This window comes from Drosophila tropicalis, unplaced genomic scaffold (assembly GCF_018151085.1).
Source record: "Drosophila tropicalis isolate 14030-0801.00 unplaced genomic scaffold, ASM1815108v1 contig_845, whole genome shotgun sequence".
NCBI classification, from domain to species: domain Eukaryota; kingdom Metazoa; phylum Arthropoda; class Insecta; order Diptera; family Drosophilidae; genus Drosophila; species Drosophila tropicalis.
In genome coordinates, this window is record NW_027173338.1 from 2,676,924 (window position 1) to 2,699,809 (window position 22,886).

At 36.3% G+C, this 22,886-nt stretch overlaps 1 protein-coding gene and 1 non-coding gene across 2 annotated transcripts; both read left to right on the forward strand.

Annotated features, from left to right (window-relative positions):
* Positions 1 to 3,537: 3,537 nt before the first annotated feature.
* Positions 3,538 to 3,609, forward strand: TRNAG-UCC (transfer RNA glycine (anticodon UCC)). Its single transcript has one exon. It is a non-coding gene; the product is annotated as a tRNA-Gly (tRNA).
* Positions 3,610 to 18,804: 15,195 nt separating this feature from the next.
* LOC137581419 (heterochromatin protein 1-like) lies at positions 18,805 to 19,683 on the forward strand. The gene is made up of 4 exons (XM_068295642.1): positions 18,805 to 18,979; positions 19,058 to 19,174; positions 19,237 to 19,285; positions 19,351 to 19,683. Exons 1-4 carry the CDS (start codon positions 18,884 to 18,886, stop codon positions 19,590 to 19,592), a joined length of 504 nt encoding a protein of 167 aa, XP_068151743.1. The 5' UTR covers positions 18,805 to 18,883; the 3' UTR covers positions 19,593 to 19,683.
* Positions 19,684 to 22,886: the final 3,203 nt, after the last annotated feature.

A 22,886-nucleotide genomic window follows, 5' to 3' on the forward strand; every position in this document is an offset into this window, starting at 1 on the left:
GTCCATATAAAACAAACCAAAATGGGAAAACCGGATAAAATGAAATTGTTAAGAAAAAAAGAAGAGTATGAAAAAATGTAGTGGGGAATTTTTGGAGCATTCGCCAACATTTTAATTTAGGCATTATGCTATTTTTTGATTTTTCGACTTTTGCCAGGGATTTTTGCCCACGACCATTCAGAGGGAGAGAGAGAGAGAGAGAGAAGCTTAATTGAAAATGGTCAGCCAGCCATGAGTCTCAAGGGTTGATTACACATGATGGTTCTTCTTCTACAACTACATTGCCTCATTCTGCCAACCCACCTGGTTGTGGGGGGGGGCTTCTCAGTTTCACACACCCACACACACACACACTTATACACAGACTAATTAAATGCCTGAAACAATTTTGGCTAGTAAATGAAATGTTAGCCATGGTTTTCCCTCTTTAAATGGCTAAACTTACACATGAAGTTAGTCAAAAAGTTGAATTTGCTTTCGGTATGTGCATTCGGTGGGAGGATACTTGGATGAGAAGGGTCTTTAGCTTGTTTTTCGGTGAGTAATTAGTAAAATGCATTAAAATAAATGAGCTTGGCAAATGGTTGGGGTGTTGTTTGGGCTAAAGTTTGAGTTTAAGTAATGTTTTAACTTCAAATTATGCTTTAAGCAAAAGGTATCTGCATTTTGAACCCTTTGACTTTTTAATTGCTTTCATTAGAAGTGGTAGATTTAAAATATGGAAACAAAGCTGCAGATCTAAAAATATGCAAGGAACTAGAGCTTGTTCTATTAACTGTATTAACTTTAACAATTAAATACTAAATTAACATATATCTGTATACTTAAGTGCAATTCTACAGTATTGAATTAATTCTTCCTTAACATAAGTATTTATATTGGTTTTGATTATTTTGTAACCGTTTTATCAATATCTTAAGTATTCAGTAGGAGTTTAAAGGTTTATTAATAAATTTATTGAATGACAAGTTCATATTAAGTTGTTAAGTTAAACTTAACAAATATTTTCTTTTGAATTAATTACAAATGATTTTTCTGCTTGACTTTACTTCGATTGAAAAATACTTTTAATCTATCGTACGCCTTTGGACATTTTCAATTCTATTTAAGTTTTGTCCCCATTTCAAGGTAATTTTTATCTGCCATAAAACTGTCTTTCTTTGGGGCTTTTTATAGACAATTCACGGTGAGGGAAGGGGCTGAAAACGCGAGACATTTAAACAGGCCATAAAATACATTTTGGACGCCATCATCGTTGTCGCCTTTTGCCTTTTGTTTGGGCCCAAGCCATTTTGGCCCTCGGCATTCGGCGTTGTAATTTCTTGAATGTGTCAGCTAGCTTCCCCCCATCCCTAGTTATCTGTGTGTCACTGTCTCTCTCTCTATCTCTCTTTCTTTGTCTATCTCCACCTACTTCTGGCCTATCCTAATTCTAATTGCAAAATATGGCGACAATTTCAAAGAAGTTAAGGACATTGATGACACCCTCCATGGAGCTAGCAGATATTCGTGGCACTGACTTGGCCAAGGATAATACAATTTCAAAATGACAATTTTCGGTGTGAAGAAAATGTAATAAATATTCTACAGTGTTGAGCAATGTGAACAAGAGGAGGGCGTGGTATAAGGGAGGTTGGGTGAGTTGGGCTTTCAAGAACCTCGTTATGTAATGGATACTTAGTGACCGTAAAGGAGAAACTAGACGCAGACGACTACAAAAATGCAAACAAAACTATTAAACGTACATAAAAAAAGAGAAAAGACGAAGCGAAAACTGTAACTGAAGCCAAGAGTGAAATCCTCTTAGGGTCTATGAATGTATGTATGTGTGTGTGTGTGTGTGTGTGTGTGCGATAGTGTGAGTGTGTGGTTCACTTTATGAAACGTTTTATTATACTAATTTGTAGGATGGCTATGGTCGAAATGGTCACCAGTTACGGTTACATCGAATGGCCAACTAAAAATGGCAATTTGCCATTGCATGAAATGAGCATGGAGTAAATCGCTCCACACCAAACAGACGAGTAGGAGAAGGGAAATGAAAATGACCAAGTGAAGTTAAGGGGTAAGTTCACTTCAGTCAAGTCTCTATGAGTAGACAAAACTCTTGAGCGGGCCAGAGAGTAAAGGACTGTCTGATTTTTCGAGTTTGACTCAACAGAATTCTACTTCTCTGTCTCTGAAGTTTCTCTGAAACATATGAAAGAGGTAGTTGGACACGATTCTTATACAGTATGTGGGGTATGCTAGATAGTGAGCTGATGTGGATAAGAGAAATGTTCATTATTTAAATACTTTCAAACATTTATATTGAATTAATGGATTCGTTTTTGTGATCTTTTATGGACTTTTCATTAATTTAAAAGTTTGAAACATTGATAAAAACTGGGTAACACTTTGTCGTATTCCCAAATGAAATGTCTTTTCAATCGTTTAAAATGTGCGCATGAAAATTGTTAAAATTTGTATGTGTACAAGTGTGTGTGAATAAGTAAGTGAGTGAATGTGTCTGGGTGTGTGTGTGTGTGTGTCTAAAGGGATTTTCGCCTGAATTTTATTAAAATGGCGTTTGCTTGGCATTGTCTATCAGGACCAAACGCCAACTGGACATCGTCTCTCTACGCACAACTCCCAACTCCATGTGCAGCACCTGCACCGCATCCCTCTAGAATATGGAGTGAAAGCAAGGATTTTGGGGACCAAGGACAAACACTCGTTTGGTGGATCGTTAGTGTACGTTCTCGCTTCTTCTCTCTGTCTATCTATCTATCCCATTCACTCGCCATGCATTCGAAATGCATTTTGTGGGAAGAGACTTGCCAAGTTTTAACGACTTTGTTTCCGTTACGTCTAATTTAATGAAATTCGTTTTGCTTTTTGGTTTTGGTTCCTCCCTTGCCCACCGCCTTTAACAAGACTGTTCTGCATAAAATTTTCAAAAAGAGAATTCTAATGACTTGGGAGTTTGTCCGTAGAGATACATACATATGTATGTAGATATATTGTATATGTACATATATGGTAGATATAGTTGGGTCCAAGTCTGGTCTAGTGTCTATGCTGGCCTGGCCTCACAGACATTGTGCAGAACATTTCTTGGTTCCTTCTATAATATTTTGTTTTGGTTTTTCTAATTTAATGTTGGTGGCTTGTCTGTCTGTTGTTGGTTAAAGGAAATGAAGACATTGGCTATAATTATATGGTCTATGGGCAATCGAGTGGGCGTTTCGTTGCAATTGAAAAGGCAAGTTTACTAATGATAGTTTTAATTATTTAAATTACATGGTCATATTAATAATAGGTTCTGTTAAAAGAGTTAACTTTGGACATCTTCAATTTTAATATTTTGCCTAAATAAATTATAAGGTGGTAGCAGGAACATAATTATTTTTCCGTTATAATTCTCTTCAAGTCTCTTGAACTTTAGCACCTCAGCAATTTGTTATTTCTAGATCGAAAGCATAAGGTAACTATTATTTCAATTAGGAAATATCAACCAGAATTGAAGTGGGGAAATATTATCAACAATTTCAAGGGGCGTCGGTGGTGTAATGGTCAGCATAGTTGCCTTCCAAGCAGTTGATCCGGTTTCGATTCCCGGCCGACGCAGAAGTAACTTTTTTTATCATATTGTTTTTGTTGTTCTCATCTGGATTATGCTCTATGCAATTTTCCGAGCAAGCTTTAGATTTGGATTACCCAATTAAATAAAGACCTTAAATTGTAGTCATTATCTCTCGGTTAACAAGCAAAAACCTTTGCGAATGTTAAAGGTAAATGAACCATGACAAAACCCCCTATCACTAACTGTCCCTTGCTTCTTTCGTCTAACTTAACTGGTGTCTCCACTCATATGTATGTATGTATTGTCTACCATTTCAATTGCATGTTTTCAAGTGCAAAATGTCCATACACGGGGTGACATTTTTAATGGTGTTGCATTGAGTTTGGAGAGACAGCAAGGAAGAGGGGGAGATAGAGGTGTGTAAAGCAATGCCAAAGTGTATGTTGACATCGTCATCATATGTATACAACATATACATACATATACTTATATATGGTAGTGTCAGCAGCATATGACAAAGTTTAAGTGCTTGCTAAATCCCATAGATTTCATGCTGGCAGCCGACAAACATGGCCACACATTGTGCGAGACAAGCAACAACAAGAACAACAGCAAGTGCAAAACCAAACACAGAGGTGTTGGTAATGTACAACAACAACAACAGTAGTAGTAGTAGCAACAATTGTGCAACAATAGTATCGCATTTCAATGTTTTTACTGTGGCATAAAAACAAAAGGCAAAAGCCGCATTCAAACAGCGTACTAACAACAACAACACCAACAGCAACAGTAACTACAACTGCAACTACAACAATACTCATTTTGCCAGACTGCAAAAAGTTTTTATGCCTGGCTGTTACCCCTGTAGACCCAAACACCGTGCACACCTCTCGGCCCTCCGCACGGATCCCTTAACAGCCATGCTCCTTCATTGATGGCTGCACGTAATTTTGTTTTGTCGCGACGACGTAAATATGTTCCCCATGACAGAGAGACACCCACCCTCCCTTCAGTCCCGTCTACATCCACTCTATGCCTGGCTGCTGCCATTCTACCAAACGACCAACCGAAACACCGCCCGCCCTCACCATCTTCGATGTCCTTGGCTTTGCTACCTTAACATTATGCAAGGCGCCACATCATCGCACTTGTCACTTTAACCTTGCACGGCCTGTCAGTAAGAACGCCGCTTTAGCCCATCATCCTCCCCCCTTCCACACCTCTCCACACACAGCCCTTGCCCACCTCACGCTAAAAATTTGCGCAAGAGCAGCATGGAAAATGAAAAGAAAAGCCATAAAACCAAAGACGACGCGCAAAGCCAAAACAGAAAAGTGAGGATGAGCAAAATACAGTGAACCTTAATAAAATCAATCTCAGACGAATTTTGATTACCCTTAAATATTTTAAATGTACTCAATAATTGATTTATATGTATATTTGTTTACTTAGAATGAATTTAAAGAAGATAAATCCTCCACTTTAATTACACAGGCCGACATGACATTTGCTGACGTTAACTTGAGAGGTGTTCTTAACTAATTCGGGTACGCTGATTCTAACTGCATACTTGGTTTTTGTCCATCACGTATAGATTTTGTGAAATCTGGAGATCTGGGGTTGAAAAATAGGCACCCAAAAGTATACTATAGAAAGTTTGAAACAAAAATTTTCAACTTTTTTTACGGATTTTAGAATATTTTGTGTAAGAAAATTAGTTTTTGTTTGCACATATAACTAATATACAATTTGTAAGACGCAGCAAATTCCCACAATTCTTTAAAATTTAAAAGCAGACAATTCTTGAAATCTCTATAGCATACTTTTTGGTTGAAATTTTACTCATTATAGAACTATATCCGGAGTGTAAGATATTATCCATTATAACAAAGAAATAACTCTTTGATATTTTGTAAATTCATTTTCAATCAAGCCTAATATATTAATAGGATAAAATAATAATGTTTTTAGTACAATATTATGCTTATATCATGGAAAAATATATTGCAAATTAGGTCATTTTGAATAATTTTTTTCGAAATCCTGACGTGTTGGAGAAAAACTAAGTACAGGGCCGTGATTAGCAGCCCCCAATTACTATAGGAGACCTATTGAACTTCAAACACTTTTTCATGACCTCAAAAATGTCGGCCTGTGTTATCTTGGCGCTTGAATCCATATATCAAATCGGGATCCCATCTTAAAATTTATATTCTAAAGATTAAAATGTAGGTTTTTTGTTCATGAAAATTATTTTAAACTAATTGGCTAGGATATCTTAAGTTGTTCATTCCAATTAGTTATAAGTCTTGTAAGCTTAGTATCTTCCCCAAAAAAAAAACCTGATCATTAATAACCTTTAGCCCCCAAAAGTGTGCTAAATAAATCTCATAATGGCTAGTGATTCCACATTTGATCATTTGATGAGATTACTTGGGATCACAGGTCTTACTTATTGTTATTATGTATAATGAAGTCGAAGTTTTAGAATTTAAGTTTAGCTTTTTCGAAGAAATAAAACAAGTTATGTTTAGGATTAAATTAAATTTACTATATGTACTTTAAATTAAAAGATAGCAATATATAATTCCAGACAAATAAGATGCCTGAAATTAGTGCATTACCCATTTGTTTATAGAGTAGAAAGAAAAAACAGAAACGAGCGTAAATAAGCCTGTCATCATTTTGACATCAGCATCCTTCTGTCCCTCTCACTCTCTGGCTCAGTCTGTGTGATGTTGTCTTCGGGTCTGAAGATCTTAGGACAGTAGTATGGGTAGTTTTCGAGCATGCCATTACCATAACTATAATGCATATTTCAGCATCGACTCACAGAGAGGCAGGCGCAGAAGACAGAGGACGACCACCCTGTCATCATCATCATCATTGTAAGAAGCAAAAATGACGAGCAGAAATGTTGCTGCTTTTCGCTGTCTTTTCGTTTTTGTCTCGCCTGCCTTGCCAAGTAAATCCCCTGTATCACTTTCGCTTATGCCCTGTTGACAATCTCGGTTTCAATGTGTGTCCACATCCATCCACCCACCCACCAGGACACACTGGCCTCCCATCTCCCGCCCTCCTTCATAACCGGAGATACATGCTTGGGCATATTTATGCCTGCTTTTGTGTTGCTTCATTCTGATGTCTCGGGCCTTAAATGACAACAAGGTTTTAGCATAAAAGTTTATTGAACTAACGTTAACTGCATACTGGTATCAAAGACATTTTCCTTGGTTTTCCTTTTCATTTTCTATTTATCAACTGTTTAAAACATTTATCAATGCCCATTTGATGGAATTTCCATTTACTGTGATTTAATTAGTCTACTTGATTCCATTTTTTTGTTGTTTTTTTATTAACACAAAAAGCCACACGAAATTTTTCATATATTTTTCTTTTTACCGTTCTCTAGCATAATTAAAAAATTAATAAAATTAATTAAATGTCAGCTTAAGCGACATATCAGTGCGGCATTAATAAATTAACAACAAAATAAAAGGGGTTAAATAAATAAACAGTAAAAACAGCCACAGAGACAGCAACAACAATCGGTATAACTATACTGAAGGCAATAAACAACAAACTAATTAAACATGCAACAAAAGAGAACCCTCAATACAAAAAAAAAATGAAAATGTTAACGATTCTTCTTAAACTAAAACATCGACATTGAAATATCCTATAATTATGAATTTAAGGATCAAACTTTGTCTCAACATACTTCACTTTCGCTCTTAAAGTCTTAAAGAGTTTGCCAATTTCTCTTCATCTTCACTTATTTTCAATCTTCAGAACAAAATTTGTAAAAAGGGCAAAAATAGACTGAATAGTCCAATAAGTCAGAAAAAATGTGCATAGAATTCTTTAGATTCATATTAGCTTGAAAAGATTCTGCAAAGCAAACACGGATAACAAGATAGATCGTTGAATGGAGCTTTGTTTTGAGATCAGCAACCATAGACCGCTTTATACATATATCTTAGGTGGGATCTCCTGCCTATGATGTGATAAAAGTTTCAAAGAATATAATAAGCCCCATCTTTGGGCTCCATTTCACTTGATATTGTAGCGAATTTCTGCTTCTAGAATCTGTGCATTCTTATCAACTGATAGTGTATAGAAACTTCACCATAATGAAAATATTTGCTTTCGCTTTCCAGTAATAAATTCTTTTACAATTTTTCCGCCACTTTGGCAAATTAAATTGTCAATTATTGGCAAACAAAACAACAGCAGGCTGCAGCCATTATGTTAGCAAGCGAAAGTCAGACCCATAAAGTAATCCAGGGCCACCACCACCAAATTCCCACCGTTCCACTACCTTGGCCATCTTCAATATGGGCGCAAACCGCCCGCCTACCCAATCGCATTTACCGCATAGAGCAAAAACCACAAGCAAGGCGAATTCGTTTGGCGGTTAGACCATTCCATTTATTTGCACGGAAAAATATGCAAGCTGCAACCGCAGTTTTAACCAACACCCGACGCATTTGTCATTCTTTTGGCCAGGACATACCACATCACACACACACACACACACACAGGCATACACGCATGCAAACAGGACACAGCAGTCGGCAAGCAAGCAGACAAACAAACAGAAAATGCTCGAGTCCTGTTGCCGTTTGCCAATATTCAAATAGCAAAAAGTCAGACATATTCTCATTAACATAAAACATAAATATTTACTTTTGCCAAACACTCGCACACACACACACATACATACACACACACACACTTACGATGGACATTTCTATTTTGAAGGGATTCGGAAGTTTTGCAGTCAGGACATTTATATTTTCCTTTTGCATTTTTACGCCATTACGTGTTGTCTGCAGCAAGGGTAAGGAAAAGTACTTGATGGCGGAAAGGGGTATAGAGGGGATACAGAATCGGGGGCGAGGCAGGAATGGAGGTGGAAAGCTTTATGTGTGCTAAAATGCCATTTCCATAAATGCAAATCAGTTTGTTTATTTCGACCCGTCTTGCAAATAGTTTATAACTTATAAGGCAAAATAACTTATCATTTTCTTTTTCTTCTTTTCTTTTATGTGGTTATTGTTGCAATTTTTTTGGGGGGGCAACTTTATAGCTTTTTTGGGGCGTAGCAAAAGTGCAACATGCAACAAAATTGATTTTACAGTGAACAGTTATGGGGCGGAATAATTTACGTTTCCGAAGTTCAAATTAAATTTTTGTGGTGGAAAATAAATGTTTCATTTACATTTGGAAATCAAGTAATTGGAATGCATTCAGAGATAAGTATTTTAAGACAATTTTCGTTCGTACATAAAAGTACTTATCGAACAATAAGTTCAAGTCGAAATAGCCCTCGAGTACCGTAATCGGGCTGATGATTTACTTCATTGCTTTTCCTAAGTTATGATTTGGAATGAACGAAATTATCAACATTTCTGAAATCAAAATTTCAGAACTCAAAATCTACCGGAAACAAGTGTTCAGCTGTTTGCTTTAAATTCTTGATAAGGTTAAAAAGCTAAGCCTACATTTCCAACTATGGCGTTCACAGTAATTTGACTTGAACTACGCAAGATAAGGATTTATACATACATACATATGTATAATGTTAATGTTTCTATATTAGCATTTTTTAATGTACTTCGGTTGTGAATTCTTTCGGATAAATACAAGTTCAAGTTAAGCGATCAGTTCAGTAGACTTTAACATCTGCACGTATTGAAACTTAATTATCGAAATGTCGACAAAAAAAGTTTCCATTTTTATAGTAATTTTTTTCATTTTTACGGCCTTTTTGACTTTGTTGTGGATATTCTTGGGTCGAGGTGAATATACTCCAGAGATACCAGAGAATTACTGTGCAGAATATATTGAGAGACTACGACAAAATAATTATAACATCACGGGTGAAGAAAAATGTGTGAAAACTCTCGATACCATAAAAACGGATAATTACCATATGTCTATCAACAATTCACTATTAACAATTCATATTTTGGAGGCTGACTTTAAATTGGATTTTCTCGTACCTCTGGACTCGTTGAGTAACACAATGAAAGAAGTTATGATTTATAACCCTCTTAACACCAGCGACTGGAAAACAGGGATAGACTATCTTCATCGTCTAGGTTTTGCCGGAATCAAGAGTTTCACGAATTGTTTTCCCACTGATTCAACGCGATTAAAACATAACTATTTTCTTGAATATTCTGTTGATATAAACGCAAACGGACCGGAAAATGTAGCCATATCGTTGGTAGGAGAGCAGAATTTGTACAATGAACTTTTGAATGATTACTTTGCAAAACTTGGAGACAATTTGAAAATAGCCTTAATTACTGGTAAAGGTGGCCCATTATATCTTTCTGAAGGATTTTTGAAGCATAAAGTGAATTTACGTGTGATGGCTTTTGTTTCACTTCAAATGGAAGACTTTCGCCCAAAAATGTTTGAAGACTTGAAAAATTTAGAATCTTTGAACTTTGAAAATGTGACTGCCTTGACACAAACATTTCAAAGGTAAGTTTTCAAATACATATATTCCCGTGCACTACCCATAACTAATAAAGTATTATATATTTTTTTAGATTTGTCACACTTCAAAAGTTTTTCTATGCTCCCAACGATTACATACACCTTTTTAAATGTGAACATGAGAAAAATAATACCATTTATTGTAAAAAGTTTGCTCGTGACAGTAATACAATTTTGGATAAATGTAAATGGACAAATAATGGTTCAATTATTGATGCCTCGATGGACTTAAAAGCTCAATTGCACGGGTGCTAGATTGGAAAAGCTGCCGTTCTAACTTTCCAAATGAAATATTTAAAGTTCATGTAAAAAGAAATAACCTTGAAATCAAAATCAAATTGAACTAGTAACTTTAATACTTAATCCGTATCTGATTTTAGAACAGAACAGAATAAGCGAATAAATTAAACAACTATTGCAGGAAGTATTAATCAAATTTTCAACACCTAACAGATCAGTCCAAAAGGGCTACTCATTCAAAAAATTACTCTATTTTTTTGTAACAAACTTTGAAAAAATACCTGAGGCATAATATATTAAACTTATATAAACATATTCAGTTCTAACAATTATAGCCATTCAATGATAGTAAGCACTCTATATTACGTTTAAATTCGATTATAAATGTTTTGTAAAAAACTAATCTAACCACCTTTATACGATCAACTTGTTTTTTTAATTATCTGCCCTAGCAACAACATACATTTTCCATCAACAATACTGATACATACCAGAAGTACTTACATACATATATACATAAGTATATAAGTACCTTTCAATAATAAAGGATGAAAACCTCAATGTTAGCTTAAGTCGTGTATTACCTAATTAAATAGCCTAGAAAAGATATTTGTGTCAAGAAAAAAGTTAAATTCAATTACTTTTCAGTGCATAGGTCAGGACATACTTTGGTTTAATCGTCTCCAAAAGGGAGCAACTGAATACATTGGCATGTACTTATGGCTCAACAGCCAACGGCCAGACCAGTCTAAGGCCTAAGCAGTTCACTTAGTCGAACATGTCATGAGATTTGAGCAATTTACTTGCCTGAATGGGCTAGATATGGCCTGATCCATCAGGATGCAGTATTATTTCAATCCATTCATTTGAAATCCTATTTGAACAAGATCGGCAGACTTTTATACTTTTGTAATAGGTAGGAAAAGCGCACTACAAAAACCTGCAAGGATATTGGGAGATCATTACGGACATAAATTTGTTAACTCAGTATAATTTTATACCAATTGGAGAAAGCAGTGAAAGGGCTTTTCAGTTGAGAACTTGTTTGTATTTGTCATTTACATTCGGTTAAAACATCTTTGGAGAAAGACTGCTAAGATAAATCAAGGTATAGATCTATATAAAATGTTTAACATAGATCTAGCTTCGTTATCAATTTCATTTTCAATCTATATTTTCTTTTTCTTTTTCCAATTTTATGTATGCTAGCATATCAATAAGTCTCTGAGGACTTTCATCAAAGGGAGAAACGGAAATCGTTCACTTTGTTAGCAGTTGACCATCATCAAATTGCCCCAACTACTTTTCTTAGTTCCATGATATCACAATTTAAGTAAGAGTTTCTGGCCAATTTCAAAGAACAAGAGCAGAAAAAAATACAAAATATTTGGCATGAGTGTTGCGTGTTTTGAGTGTTTGGGTTGTTGCCTCGTAATCCACGTGGATTATGTCAAAATTGGTATATCATAAAAACGTCGCGTACGTGAGACGAATGATAAAGCGTTCAGATGAAATCCTGAAAAGTCCCCTTTTCGATATGGAAAGCCAACATTAACTTGGCTGCTGCGCGAACAAACCTTTGTGTGTTTGGCCGAAATGATTAATTTGTATGCGCCAGGCGGTGACTTTTGCGGTCTTTGGCACAAAGGCCAAAAGTGTTTGGCATGTTACGGAAATGCGCGACCAGCAACCGAAAGGACAACCAACACATTGTCCACAGAGAGACACCAAAGGAGATAGAAAGAAAGCGATAAAGAGAGAGAGAGAGAGGGCTTTGAATATGCAACGGGCAAATAAACTTTTTCTGACTTACGGATTTTTCTTCTTAAGGCCAAGTTTTGCCACCATATAAAGTGCTTGGCTTTGGGCCAACAACTTGTATGGAAAAAAGAAGAGAAAACCCTAAAGCAAAAAGACTCATCGTTCTCTTTCTAATTTTTTGTTCTTTACAACTTGTAAAGAGCAAAATAAAATTCATTGCTTGACGATTGTTGAGGGAAAGTTATACCCTTTCATTCTTCTATCATCTTCTTGGCCATTTTGTTCGTGCTTAGATTTCCTTAAAAATCAGACAACACTCGCTCAATTTATGTTGAATGGAAATGCTGGAATTTGCCTCATTAATTGAGTCGCTCTATTAGTCAAATAGCCAAAACAAATGTCCAAGACCCGTAAAATGTATAGCGAAATTTACATACTCTTTACTAGACTTAAAATTATAAAAGGCTGAAATTCATCTTTAATTTTCTTTTTTTACTATCCATTGACCAATCAAATATGATACTAGATGGCAAATAAATAATAAAATCCAGTTAATTTTTGTATGTTTTTCTCTAACCATAATATTCCATCATCAGCTAGCTGAGTTTCCTTTTGAAGGGGGAAGGGAAGAGCTTCCTATTTCAATTTCGTATATCAGCAATTTGAAAATGAACTTTACACTTGCCTGCCTTGGAGTCATCGGTATGGCAATGAAAAGGAGGACGTAGTCTTGTCTGGATCTGTATCTGTATCCTTTTCTTTTTATTGTATTACCGCGAGTGTTATGCTAATTTCCGGCAACCCGAACTCATGCCATACCATAACCCCCCCCAGCCGAGTAACCTCCATGTCCTTTTGGCGGATTTTGCTACATCGTCAATGGCGTCGTCGTTTCTTTTCAGGCAGCAAGTCCTGGGTGCTAAGGAAATGAAATTTAACTGAATTTGCATTGGAATTCGATTAAATCGTTTATGCAAACATTTCGTTTCATTTCATTTGCGGGTTTTTCGCTTTCTCGGCTGGATGGCTGACTGCCTCGACTTGAGCCTCGTTTTGGGCCACGTTCTGGGCCTCCTGCAAATAGTCATACCCATATACATACATATGTATACACAAGTGTGTGTGTGTGTGTGTGTGTGGGAATCCTTTTTTGCTTGGCAAATTGTGGAAAATGTCTCAGCATCCTCATCACATCTTACCCCTCATTTCATTCATCCTTTGCCCTTGCATGGAGTAGAAATTACATTGAAAAGACCCAAGTTGATTTTAGCGTTTACCCAATTTGCATAATTCTCATGTGTAAAATGTTTCTGAATTGGTTTGGTTTGCTTTGTTTGTTTGTTTGTTGCGAATTTATGTTATGCCTTCTTCTCCTTATATATGAATTAATATTATTCATCTTAAAAATGCACATCAAGGTAATTGTGTAGACCAAGTTTCAAAAACAACGTAAAAGAAATTAACATAAAAATTATGAAGAAAACGAAAGAAAATTTTCCTCCTGCTAGACTGAAGAGTCGGTAACATTTTGGATTATTTTAACAGCTGTTGAATTTTCTTGAAATTTTCTCCAGGATGGTTTAGCTGAAATTTTTCACCAAAAAATTGCTAAAGTTGAGGTAAATATAATTTGATGTGTGCATATAAGAACTTGTTCACTTTGGATACAATTTCCCCACTGCTCATTTGAACTTATCTATTGGATCTAACAATAAGTCAAAGCACATTTTACAGCGGAATCATTAAATTTTTTGCAAGTTGAGGCCGTTTCGACTGGAGTTGACAGTTAAAGGTTTTATTACATAATGCAGGAAGCTGAAAGTGATCCCATAGATCTAATCATATCCGACCCAAGGAGGACCAACAAAATCGACACTTGAAATTCCCTTTATCTGAAGTACAAATGGTTAACTTGTTTAATTGATGAAACTTTTGCTGAGTTACAACAGGACTAGAGAAACAATGGTTTGTTCAACAAAATATTCGATTTATCCTTGTTACTTTGGATTGTAAAATTCTGTTCTATTTGAGCTACTTCACCTAACTTTAAGGTGTTTTCTAGGGCTCCAGTAATGTTATTGAGGCTGACTAACCATTCTGGAGATAACTACAGATACGCAATAATTATTTGCCTTTTCTAGGGGCCCCTTCGAGTGTACCTAATACATATATCAATGAATAACCAATGATTTGGGGGATGAGGTGGATGGTTTACCTATAATCCTTTACTTCATTTTCACATTAACCCCAAAACAAATGGCATTTGGGTTACCATCCCCCGCTAATGGGTAAGTGCACGATATTGCTTTTGCCGAGTGTTGAGAGTGGGCGTATTTGACAACACCCTCCACCTCCGCCTCCACTTCCTTCCAGCCGGAGTCCGTTGGCGTCGACGTCGTCGAAAATTATAAATAGCGGTTATTATGAAGCCATAATTTATGCAAATGAACGAAGGGCGGGTACATAGTAAGTCAACGAAAAGAGAACGCTTGGAAACTTAACCAGGTCTAATTGTTTGATTAATGGTTTGGTTTAGAAACTGTGAAAGCAGCCAAGGCACGTGCTGCCGGCAAAAGTAAACGTTAATATGAGTGGGTTATACTTATGTATATACATACATACGGTTTGCTTGAGCTCGAAGATACTTTACGTACATACGGAACCCACTTATCCCACCTGAAAACCTTCAAAAACACACTCATCCACCCACTAAAACATTCGACTCCCAGCCGCAGCGACTTGTTCATGTAAAGCGCAAATATTGTTTCAATGCAGAGGAGAAAAAAACAAGTTGGCTTGCGGGTGGCATATATACACATATAGCGGCAAAAGTATCTGCAAGATACTCTCACGTATCTTTGCCGTTGCACTTGGCAAATGCAAATATTTCAACCTGGCCAACATCTACTATATCATAGCTCCCCCCTCAAACCCCCTTAAGCACTTTTTTTGTGTTTGTATTTTATGCATAACCCGGCCAAGGTTTCCTTCACAAGCTTCCTTATTTTACTTTCCTGAGTTTTTCCTTATTTTCTTTCTTACCATTTCCCTTAGATGTTTTCTTCTTTTTGCTTTTGGTTCCCACCCACCCTTTCACCTTTTTTCTCTTGTGTCAGTTCCTCTATTTTGTATTTTTGCAAGTTTGTTTGCTGTTTTTCATGTTTTTTCCATGTTTATGGAAAGAAACTTTTTCCCTCAGCTACAGATCGCGACGCGCCTTGAGGCATATTTCGGTTGAGTCTTCTCTCCAGTCCCTGTGAGAAAGAGAGAAAAAAACTTGGCAAAAAAAGGAAAACTGTGAGTCGGTAGTCTAGTGGGAAATTGCATTGTTTGCCTTTTGGCTTGGCTGGCTAGATGGCTGTTTGGCTGGCATTTTTGTTGTTTGCATTCTGGTTTATGCAATTTTTATGTTTCCATTGGCCATATTAAAAGATTTTACATAGTTAAGCTCTTACAATTGCAAGCTAATGGCCTCATATATTTTTTCGTTGCTTAAAGCTTAGAAACATAAATTCCAACAAATTTATTTTAGCTTTTGCTAGTTTATATTGCAATGAAAACCCATTTCACTCCATTCATTTCCTAAGACGAAAATCGTCAATTTTTTATTCCAAGAAGGAGAAGATGTTGCATCCGCATCAGACGATAAAGTTTTCATATTTTATGCTCTATTCATTTTGCGGTAGGGTCACAAAAAACGATAAGATAAAGTTCGAACACAAGAAAACGAAATAATAGAAAAGACAGGACAGGAGACAGAGCAAAGAAATCGAAGAAAAGATAAAGTGTGCAGCAAATTGAAAACCCAATTGAAAGTTATTGAAATTGCACAATAATTTCTTGAATTGCATGCCCTATTGAATATCTATTCAAACTTTTTTTGTTATTATCCCTCTCTGTCGTTCTCTCCCTTCAATTCGATTGAGTATCCTCAATAGACCAGATGAAGGGGGCGTGTCAAATGCATTTCCATTCCATTGTGAGCCATGTAATTATGAGACAATAGTTTTCCATTTTTAAGGCATCTTCAATGAAGATAAAAACTAATTTCAAGTTGACAATCTTAAATTTCAATTGAACTACATAGTTTATGGAATGAGCTAAGCTAGCTAATGGTAAAAATCCAATTTTACTTGCCATTTAGCCAAATTTCAATGGACTGCCATCGCTGACAGAGGCAAAGGTAATCGTAACTGTCCTACAAAACGCTATGGCCATTCAAATTAAAAGCTAACTCTGAACGGCAATTATCGCAATCGTGTGTCCTGGTCCCATCGCCCGTGCTCTGTGTGGTGCCAGGGATGCATAACAATAACAATTAAAATGTACGACAACTGCAAATTGAAGATGTTTGCCAATATGGCGTCGAGCCTATTCATGGACCATATTCTGGAATCCCAGCCTCAGTTTTGAGGCAGGCAAACAAGCCCATAGAGCGTCAAGTGACACCTATAAACGTAACAGAGAACGGAGGGTATGGTACGTAGCTAAAAAGCATAAATAATGGGGCTGCATTTGAACAAGGCTGCTCCTGGACCAAGCCTGGCGATGTCGTCTAGTCCCCATGATGGCATGGTATGGTATCTTTTCTATAGTAAATGAATGGCAAACGGCAGCGTCCAAACAACGCCAATGCCAATGACGTCAATGCCAACGCCATCATTGTCAGAGACCAGAGAAAGCACAGGAGGCACACACACACACCACTAGGGCCCAGAGACAATGTTAAGTGCAGGCAGGCAGCTACCTGATGACAACTGAAGAAGCTGCTGGCAAGTGGAGTATGAGATCCAGTTCAACACTTGGAGAAATTTTTGTAAAATTAATTGAAAACATTTGCAAAAACCTTTAAAGACCAAACAAATATCACTTATGAAATCGTTTCGAAATTGGCCAAATTATTTATGAGATACTAGTTTTCCATTTTAAATTTTGAAACCATTTTTAAAGTCACGATTCCTATATCAATTAACTTATTTAAAGAGTTTAATAAAGCCTTAACTTTCCGAATCTTAAAGTTGCCAATATTTTGACCCATCTTATATGTATGTATAGTGGAAATTTTAGGATTCCTGATATTTCGTTACATTTTATTTCTGTCAATTCAAAATATTTTGAATTTGGTATTTTATATTCAATTGACTGAGTGTTTCATTTCAATCTATTACGTTTAATGGAGTTTTTTTTTCAGTGTATTATCAGAATTATTGCCCGCTGTCTACATGACCAAGACACGGGGAGTTTAGAAGACAGGCAAATGGGTTTTGTCCTGACACGCTGAACTCTCAACGCAAAATGAGAAAAATCCTCACATGGACGACGACACCGGAAACTGGGACAAGAGCACAGAAAGCGAGTTTTGTGGATGGATGGATGCAAGGGAGGTCTGGGGGAGACAGACACAACCGCCCACCTGCAACCCCCATATCAAACAAAACAGCATGAGCATGAGGTGGGGCATCAAAAAGCAATGGCTTAAGTGCCCTGGCATTGTGAGTCTGACAGGAGCAGAATGCACTGATGAAGAGACATCGAGAGAAAGGGAGAGTGAGGAATGTTAAAGAACGGGGCGGATGGCGGTCTCTGCCTGGGACTGCAATGGAGCCCAGAGCCAAAACGTGAGCCTTAGCCCGTGCCTCAGAGCCCAGGAGTGTCGACATTGCCCCATTGTTCTTTTCACTCTTTTCGTTTGGTTTTTTTTGTATTTGTCCATACCGAGTTTTTGTGCAAATGAAAAAGGTGGCCTGATGCCACCGACGAGCCCCTGTTGAAGGTGTTCGACAAACGGCAGCGGACAACGAGTTGATTATGGCAGAGCGCGGACTTAAGTGGGCCTGTCCCCAGGCTTGGTGCTCAGTGGTGGTGGTGCTGCTGCTGTTGGTGGTGGTGTTGTTCCTGCTGCCACTGATGAAGCACCTTTTGTTGTAATGAGTTTCGAGTGCGATTTTTGAAATTCCCAACGCATCCGCCCAAAAGATTTCATTTTCTCTCTCTGGTCTCTGGTTATTTTTTTTTTGTGTTGTTGCTGCCGAATGATTTTAAGCGGCTTATGTTGGGCGTCTGGTTGCCATGGCCATTCTGCCACAAATTTTGGAATTTATTTTCATTTTCGTTTTCATTGCAGGTATTAAAACTGGTCATGGACTCTACATAAATACATACATATTACTTTTACCACATTACCACGCCTATTTTGCAGATAGTCCTGTATTACAGATATTTTTATATCTTTTCATTTGAGCGTATCTAAGGATAAAACATAATCGCTTCAAATATTGTGAAAGAACAAAATTTGTCTAAATTGAGTTCAAAATTTTTACTTTCTCTCTGTCCAACCCAAAATAAAAAACTCAAACTCAGAACACTCAAATAAATATAATCTATCTCATATTGAGAATGGAAATGAAAAGTGAAGCTTGTTTGCTTTTGAGTACGACAATTAAAGAAGAAATAAAAAGTTATAAGTTTAACAAGTTCGGCAGACAGTGTTGATAAACCTTAAGCCTAGAGTGTAAATGTGACCATAACTTAATTTCCGACACTGTGTCAACACGAATTTGAAATTAAACCGTGGCGAATAAATGTTCGCCCAGCCCTGTATTTATCGAATCAGATGATGAGATCATCTGTTTTGAAAGTCGCTGCACAGTGCTGGTTAACTCGCTTTGGGAATCACATGCTTATCGAAAACCAAACACGTGAATCAATTGGAAAAAAGTCAACGAAAAGAAAGGAAATCATTTTATTAAGCTGAGTGATACAAAAATTCACAGCGAAATTGGTTAATGAGATTTATCCTAAAGAATGAGCGAGATGAAGGACAACAACAAATCAAAAGATCCTGGATCCCAGGAGTTTGTCATTGAGAAAATCTTGGATCAGCGTCTTCGCAATGATAAGGTAGATGGAATGGACAACTTACACATACATACATATGTATAAGATTTTACAGTAAACCATTTTCCAATATTCTAACAGGTCGAGTATTATATAAAATGGAAAAGCCATTGCAAGTCGAAGAACTCCTGGAAGGAGTTGGACCCATTAGCCTTTGCCAATGTGATAGAGCAATTTCAGCTGAAACGCATAGAAAAGGTAAAACTACTCAAAATCTTAATTTGTGCTTCTCAATATTTTATTTTGGTCACATTCTATAGGCTCCTAAAAAAGCTGCATCCAAGGCTTCAAATTCAGATGGCGGAAACTGTAAATATCAAAAGCAAAGTCTATAGTAATGATATACTACATCATTAATTGCATTTTCTTTTTAGCTTTGGATGGGCAGACTGGCATGGGCAATGGTTTTCAGCGTGGACTTGAAGCTTTAGAAATCTGTGGCGTCGCCTATAATAATACAGGTCTTATGTACCTGATAAGATTTGAAGGTGGTGCCGAACCGGAACTGATCCCAGCTAAAGTGGCAAAAACGAAAATACCTCAAATGGTCATACAGTATTACGAGTCTCGGACCACTTGGGAGTCGGATGGTGAAAAACTTAAGAACTTAAAATAGGTTTTTTTTTTTCAAACAAAGTCACTAAATTTTTGTAGAAATTGTTTACAACTCTAGGACTAAAAATAAAAAATTAAAATCGCAAACCGAATTCTAATTTAGATTATTCTTAATTTATTCGATTTTATATGTATAAAAGGTCAAATTAATTTCAAAAAACCTAAAGATAAATTAAATATTAAACATGGCCTATTAATTTTATCAAATAAGTTATCCATCCTTAAGTCGTGATTAAGAACCGAAACCAAACAATTTAACCAAAATGATTTAAGTTAGTTTTTCAACAACTTATGAAAGTTTTTTTTTTATGACAGCTTGGGCATACACTCATTTTATATTTTAATTTCTTAATAGTTAAACGCTTATTGCATTTCAGCTTTTTAGTTGCCCAGTGGAAAGAGGCAGCAATGGCCATCAGCTCTTGTCATTTGCTACTCCATCCATTGCCACTGGATAGACCAAATTGATGATGCATACGGCAAACATACAGGGAACAGCAAGTACAACAACCCGGAGACAATGACAATTGCATTGACATTTCGACAGGATGGACAACCGACCAACTAACCATTCCCATCACCAGTAGTAGCTCACCCTCGATGCGCCCATCTCAATCTCCACCTCTAGTAGACCGAAACATGACCATTTACTACATGGCATGGGGTATGGATGGAGGGATGGCATATCGATTTCTATTGCTTGATTTTGTCATTCGGATTTGTTGTCAGTTTAATTTTTGTACAGGATTTCGTATGGTCCAATGTCAGTTGAGTACCTATGTATATTTGTATTGGGTTTTTACTTTACCCAACTCTTTGTTTTCCCCCTTTTAACCGTATCTCTATCTCTCTGTGTCCATTTTAGCCAGAGTTTATTTAGTTGTCATTGCAAAAATGTTTGCTTATTGTAAGTAAAAATTTTGCCTTCTCTTTGTATTACATGCGAAATTATTAAACATTCCCAAATAGCTAGAAGGGTTTTAATTTCATCGCTAAAAATTGTTGTTTTTTTTTGCAGCCTAAAATTTGTACAAAATTTTGTGGCATTGGCATGTTTCAAATTTTGGCCTGCAGCTGCTCCTATTGCAACATTTCCACATCCAGTCAGTCTTCTCTCTCTCTCTCTCTCTCTCTTTTTCTCTATCTCTTTTCTCTTTGTTACATAATTGGCAGCCCAGCGAAAAATTTGCATTTCCAATGGCCATTGAATTGAATTGAATTCGCTTTATCAAGTTCATTTGATTTTTGGTTCGTCGATTTGCTGGTTTCTCATCGATTTAAAAGCTCAAATTAGTTTTAATTGCGTGTATTTATAGATTTCGTTTATTTTATTTTTCTGTTTCTAGTATTCTAGTGTAGCAAATGGGTAATTGCATTTATTTTACCTCTAGTTTTCTTTCATTTACCTATCAGCATTTTGTTGCATTCAAATTATAATTTTTAAATAATAATAATAGAAATGAAAACTGATTGAACCTGTGACTGTGAATGGCCAAAATGTCTGTGTTTGTAATTGAATTGAAAAATTGACAGCGAATCAAATTTGCTAAATTGAAATTTATCACCAGAAAGAGAAAGACAGAGAGAGACAGTAAAAAATTAGGACAATCGGAAATTAATGTTGCTTTAGGGCGATTTTTATTACAAATCAACATTTACCATACCAAGGCAATTAATAATTTATAAAAATTTAATCAAATATTTTATTTTTAAACCTAATTCATGTTGTTTTGCTCTATCTGAAAACATCTTACTCTAGTCTAGTTAGGAAATAAATCTGAGTTAAGCCAACATTACCTTAAGCTATTCTAAATTGAGTCGTTTTATCCCCAACTAACCCATTAATTATATTTCAAGTGTTCATACATATATAGGTAAAAGTATTCTTCTATAATATTTGCCACTTTTGTCTTTCGTTTTATTCAGTTTAAATATTTTTCTCTCAATTGGCAACTTTAAATCAACTTGAGCACGTTTCACTGTTGGACACGTTTCGGTCGGTCTCCAATAGAAAGCAAACAGTCAGAGTTTAAGTACTTCTATTTTTCGGGGGTCGTCTTGTTGATTGTCGGCTTATCATTAGTTTAAACAGCTTCCTTTTGCATCTTTAATTGGTATTAAATGATATTTCTTGTCCGGTTTTTTTTCTCTTCCACTGAATAATTGAATTGGCGCTTGGAACCGAGGAGTAAACGTTATCTGTCTTATTCCTGTAGCTTATCTATCAATTTCAATTATATAATAATCATTTTCGTCTGACATCACGGTAAAAATTTGTCTGTCAATCATAAAAATAAGACTGGAATCACACTGGGAGAAATTTTTCAACTTAATAAAGATAAGAGAACAATTTTAACAATGTAACCAACTTGCATCAAACAAGTCTTGAATTTAATCCTTTAAAGAATTGAGTTTTCAATCTAAAATGAATTTTCTTCGACTGAAAAATTTGCTGAAATTTTCTTGCAACTTCAGGCCAATTAAGACTAATCAAATTATTTATAAATGCTTAACCTAATTTCTGGGCTAGGATCCAGTCCTAGCATCCAGTGATGCAGTCCTACTTCTACTTTTCAAACAATAACTCAATAAAAATTTCGCTTCAACACTTTCGCTACTTGATGCCAATGCCGATGCCCGTCTCACGCCTTTCGCCTTTTTGGCGAACTTTTGCAATAACCACTTAAAATTCACTCAGCTGTGAATTATGCTCATGTCGATGACGACGACGACGACGACGACGATGATGATGATGATGATGACGATGATGATGATGGAAGTGTTGTTCTTGTTTCAAGCATGACGAACTGAAGCAAATGGAGGCCATGAATGGACGCATGTGGCGTTGATGTTGGCCTCGTTATTATTTTTTTTTTGTACGGAAAGGCGCAGAAAAAAACATGAAAAAAGGCAATGTCGATATTAATTTGTGCAGGCGAAGCCCCGGAATTTCAAGTGTTATGTGGCTTACTTTTGATCCTTGGAATGGGCGTGAAATTTAAAGCAACAATTGCACAATTGGCTTGGGTGATAGTGAACCAAGTGCAACGAAATAAAAGCTCATGAAGTGTATTTGGGAGCTTAATTTGTCTTGAGTAAAAAATCATTCATTATTGTAATTTATTTACAACAGATGAAATGCCAAATATTTGTTTAATTTTACAGTATTCTTCCATTTATTTGTGGCAGCAAAACAATTCAAACAAAAATCTCACAATCAGACATTTGCCTCTACCCTCAACTCTGTCCTCTCTCTCTGTCCTCCCCCTCCACCCAGTTGAGTGACATTTGGCAA

Coding starts and splice junctions, on each gene's coding strand:
- LOC137581419 (XM_068295642.1), top strand. CDS start 18,884: ATGAGCGAGATGAAGGACAACAACAAATCAAAAGATCCTGGATCCCAG. Junction 19,175..19,236: donor AGCTGAAACGCATAGAAAAG/GTAAAACTACTC, acceptor CACATTCTATAG/GCTCCTAAAAAAGCTGCATC. Junction 19,286..19,350: donor AAATTCAGATGGCGGAAACT/GTAAATATCAAA, acceptor TTTTCTTTTTAG/CTTTGGATGGGCAGACTGGC.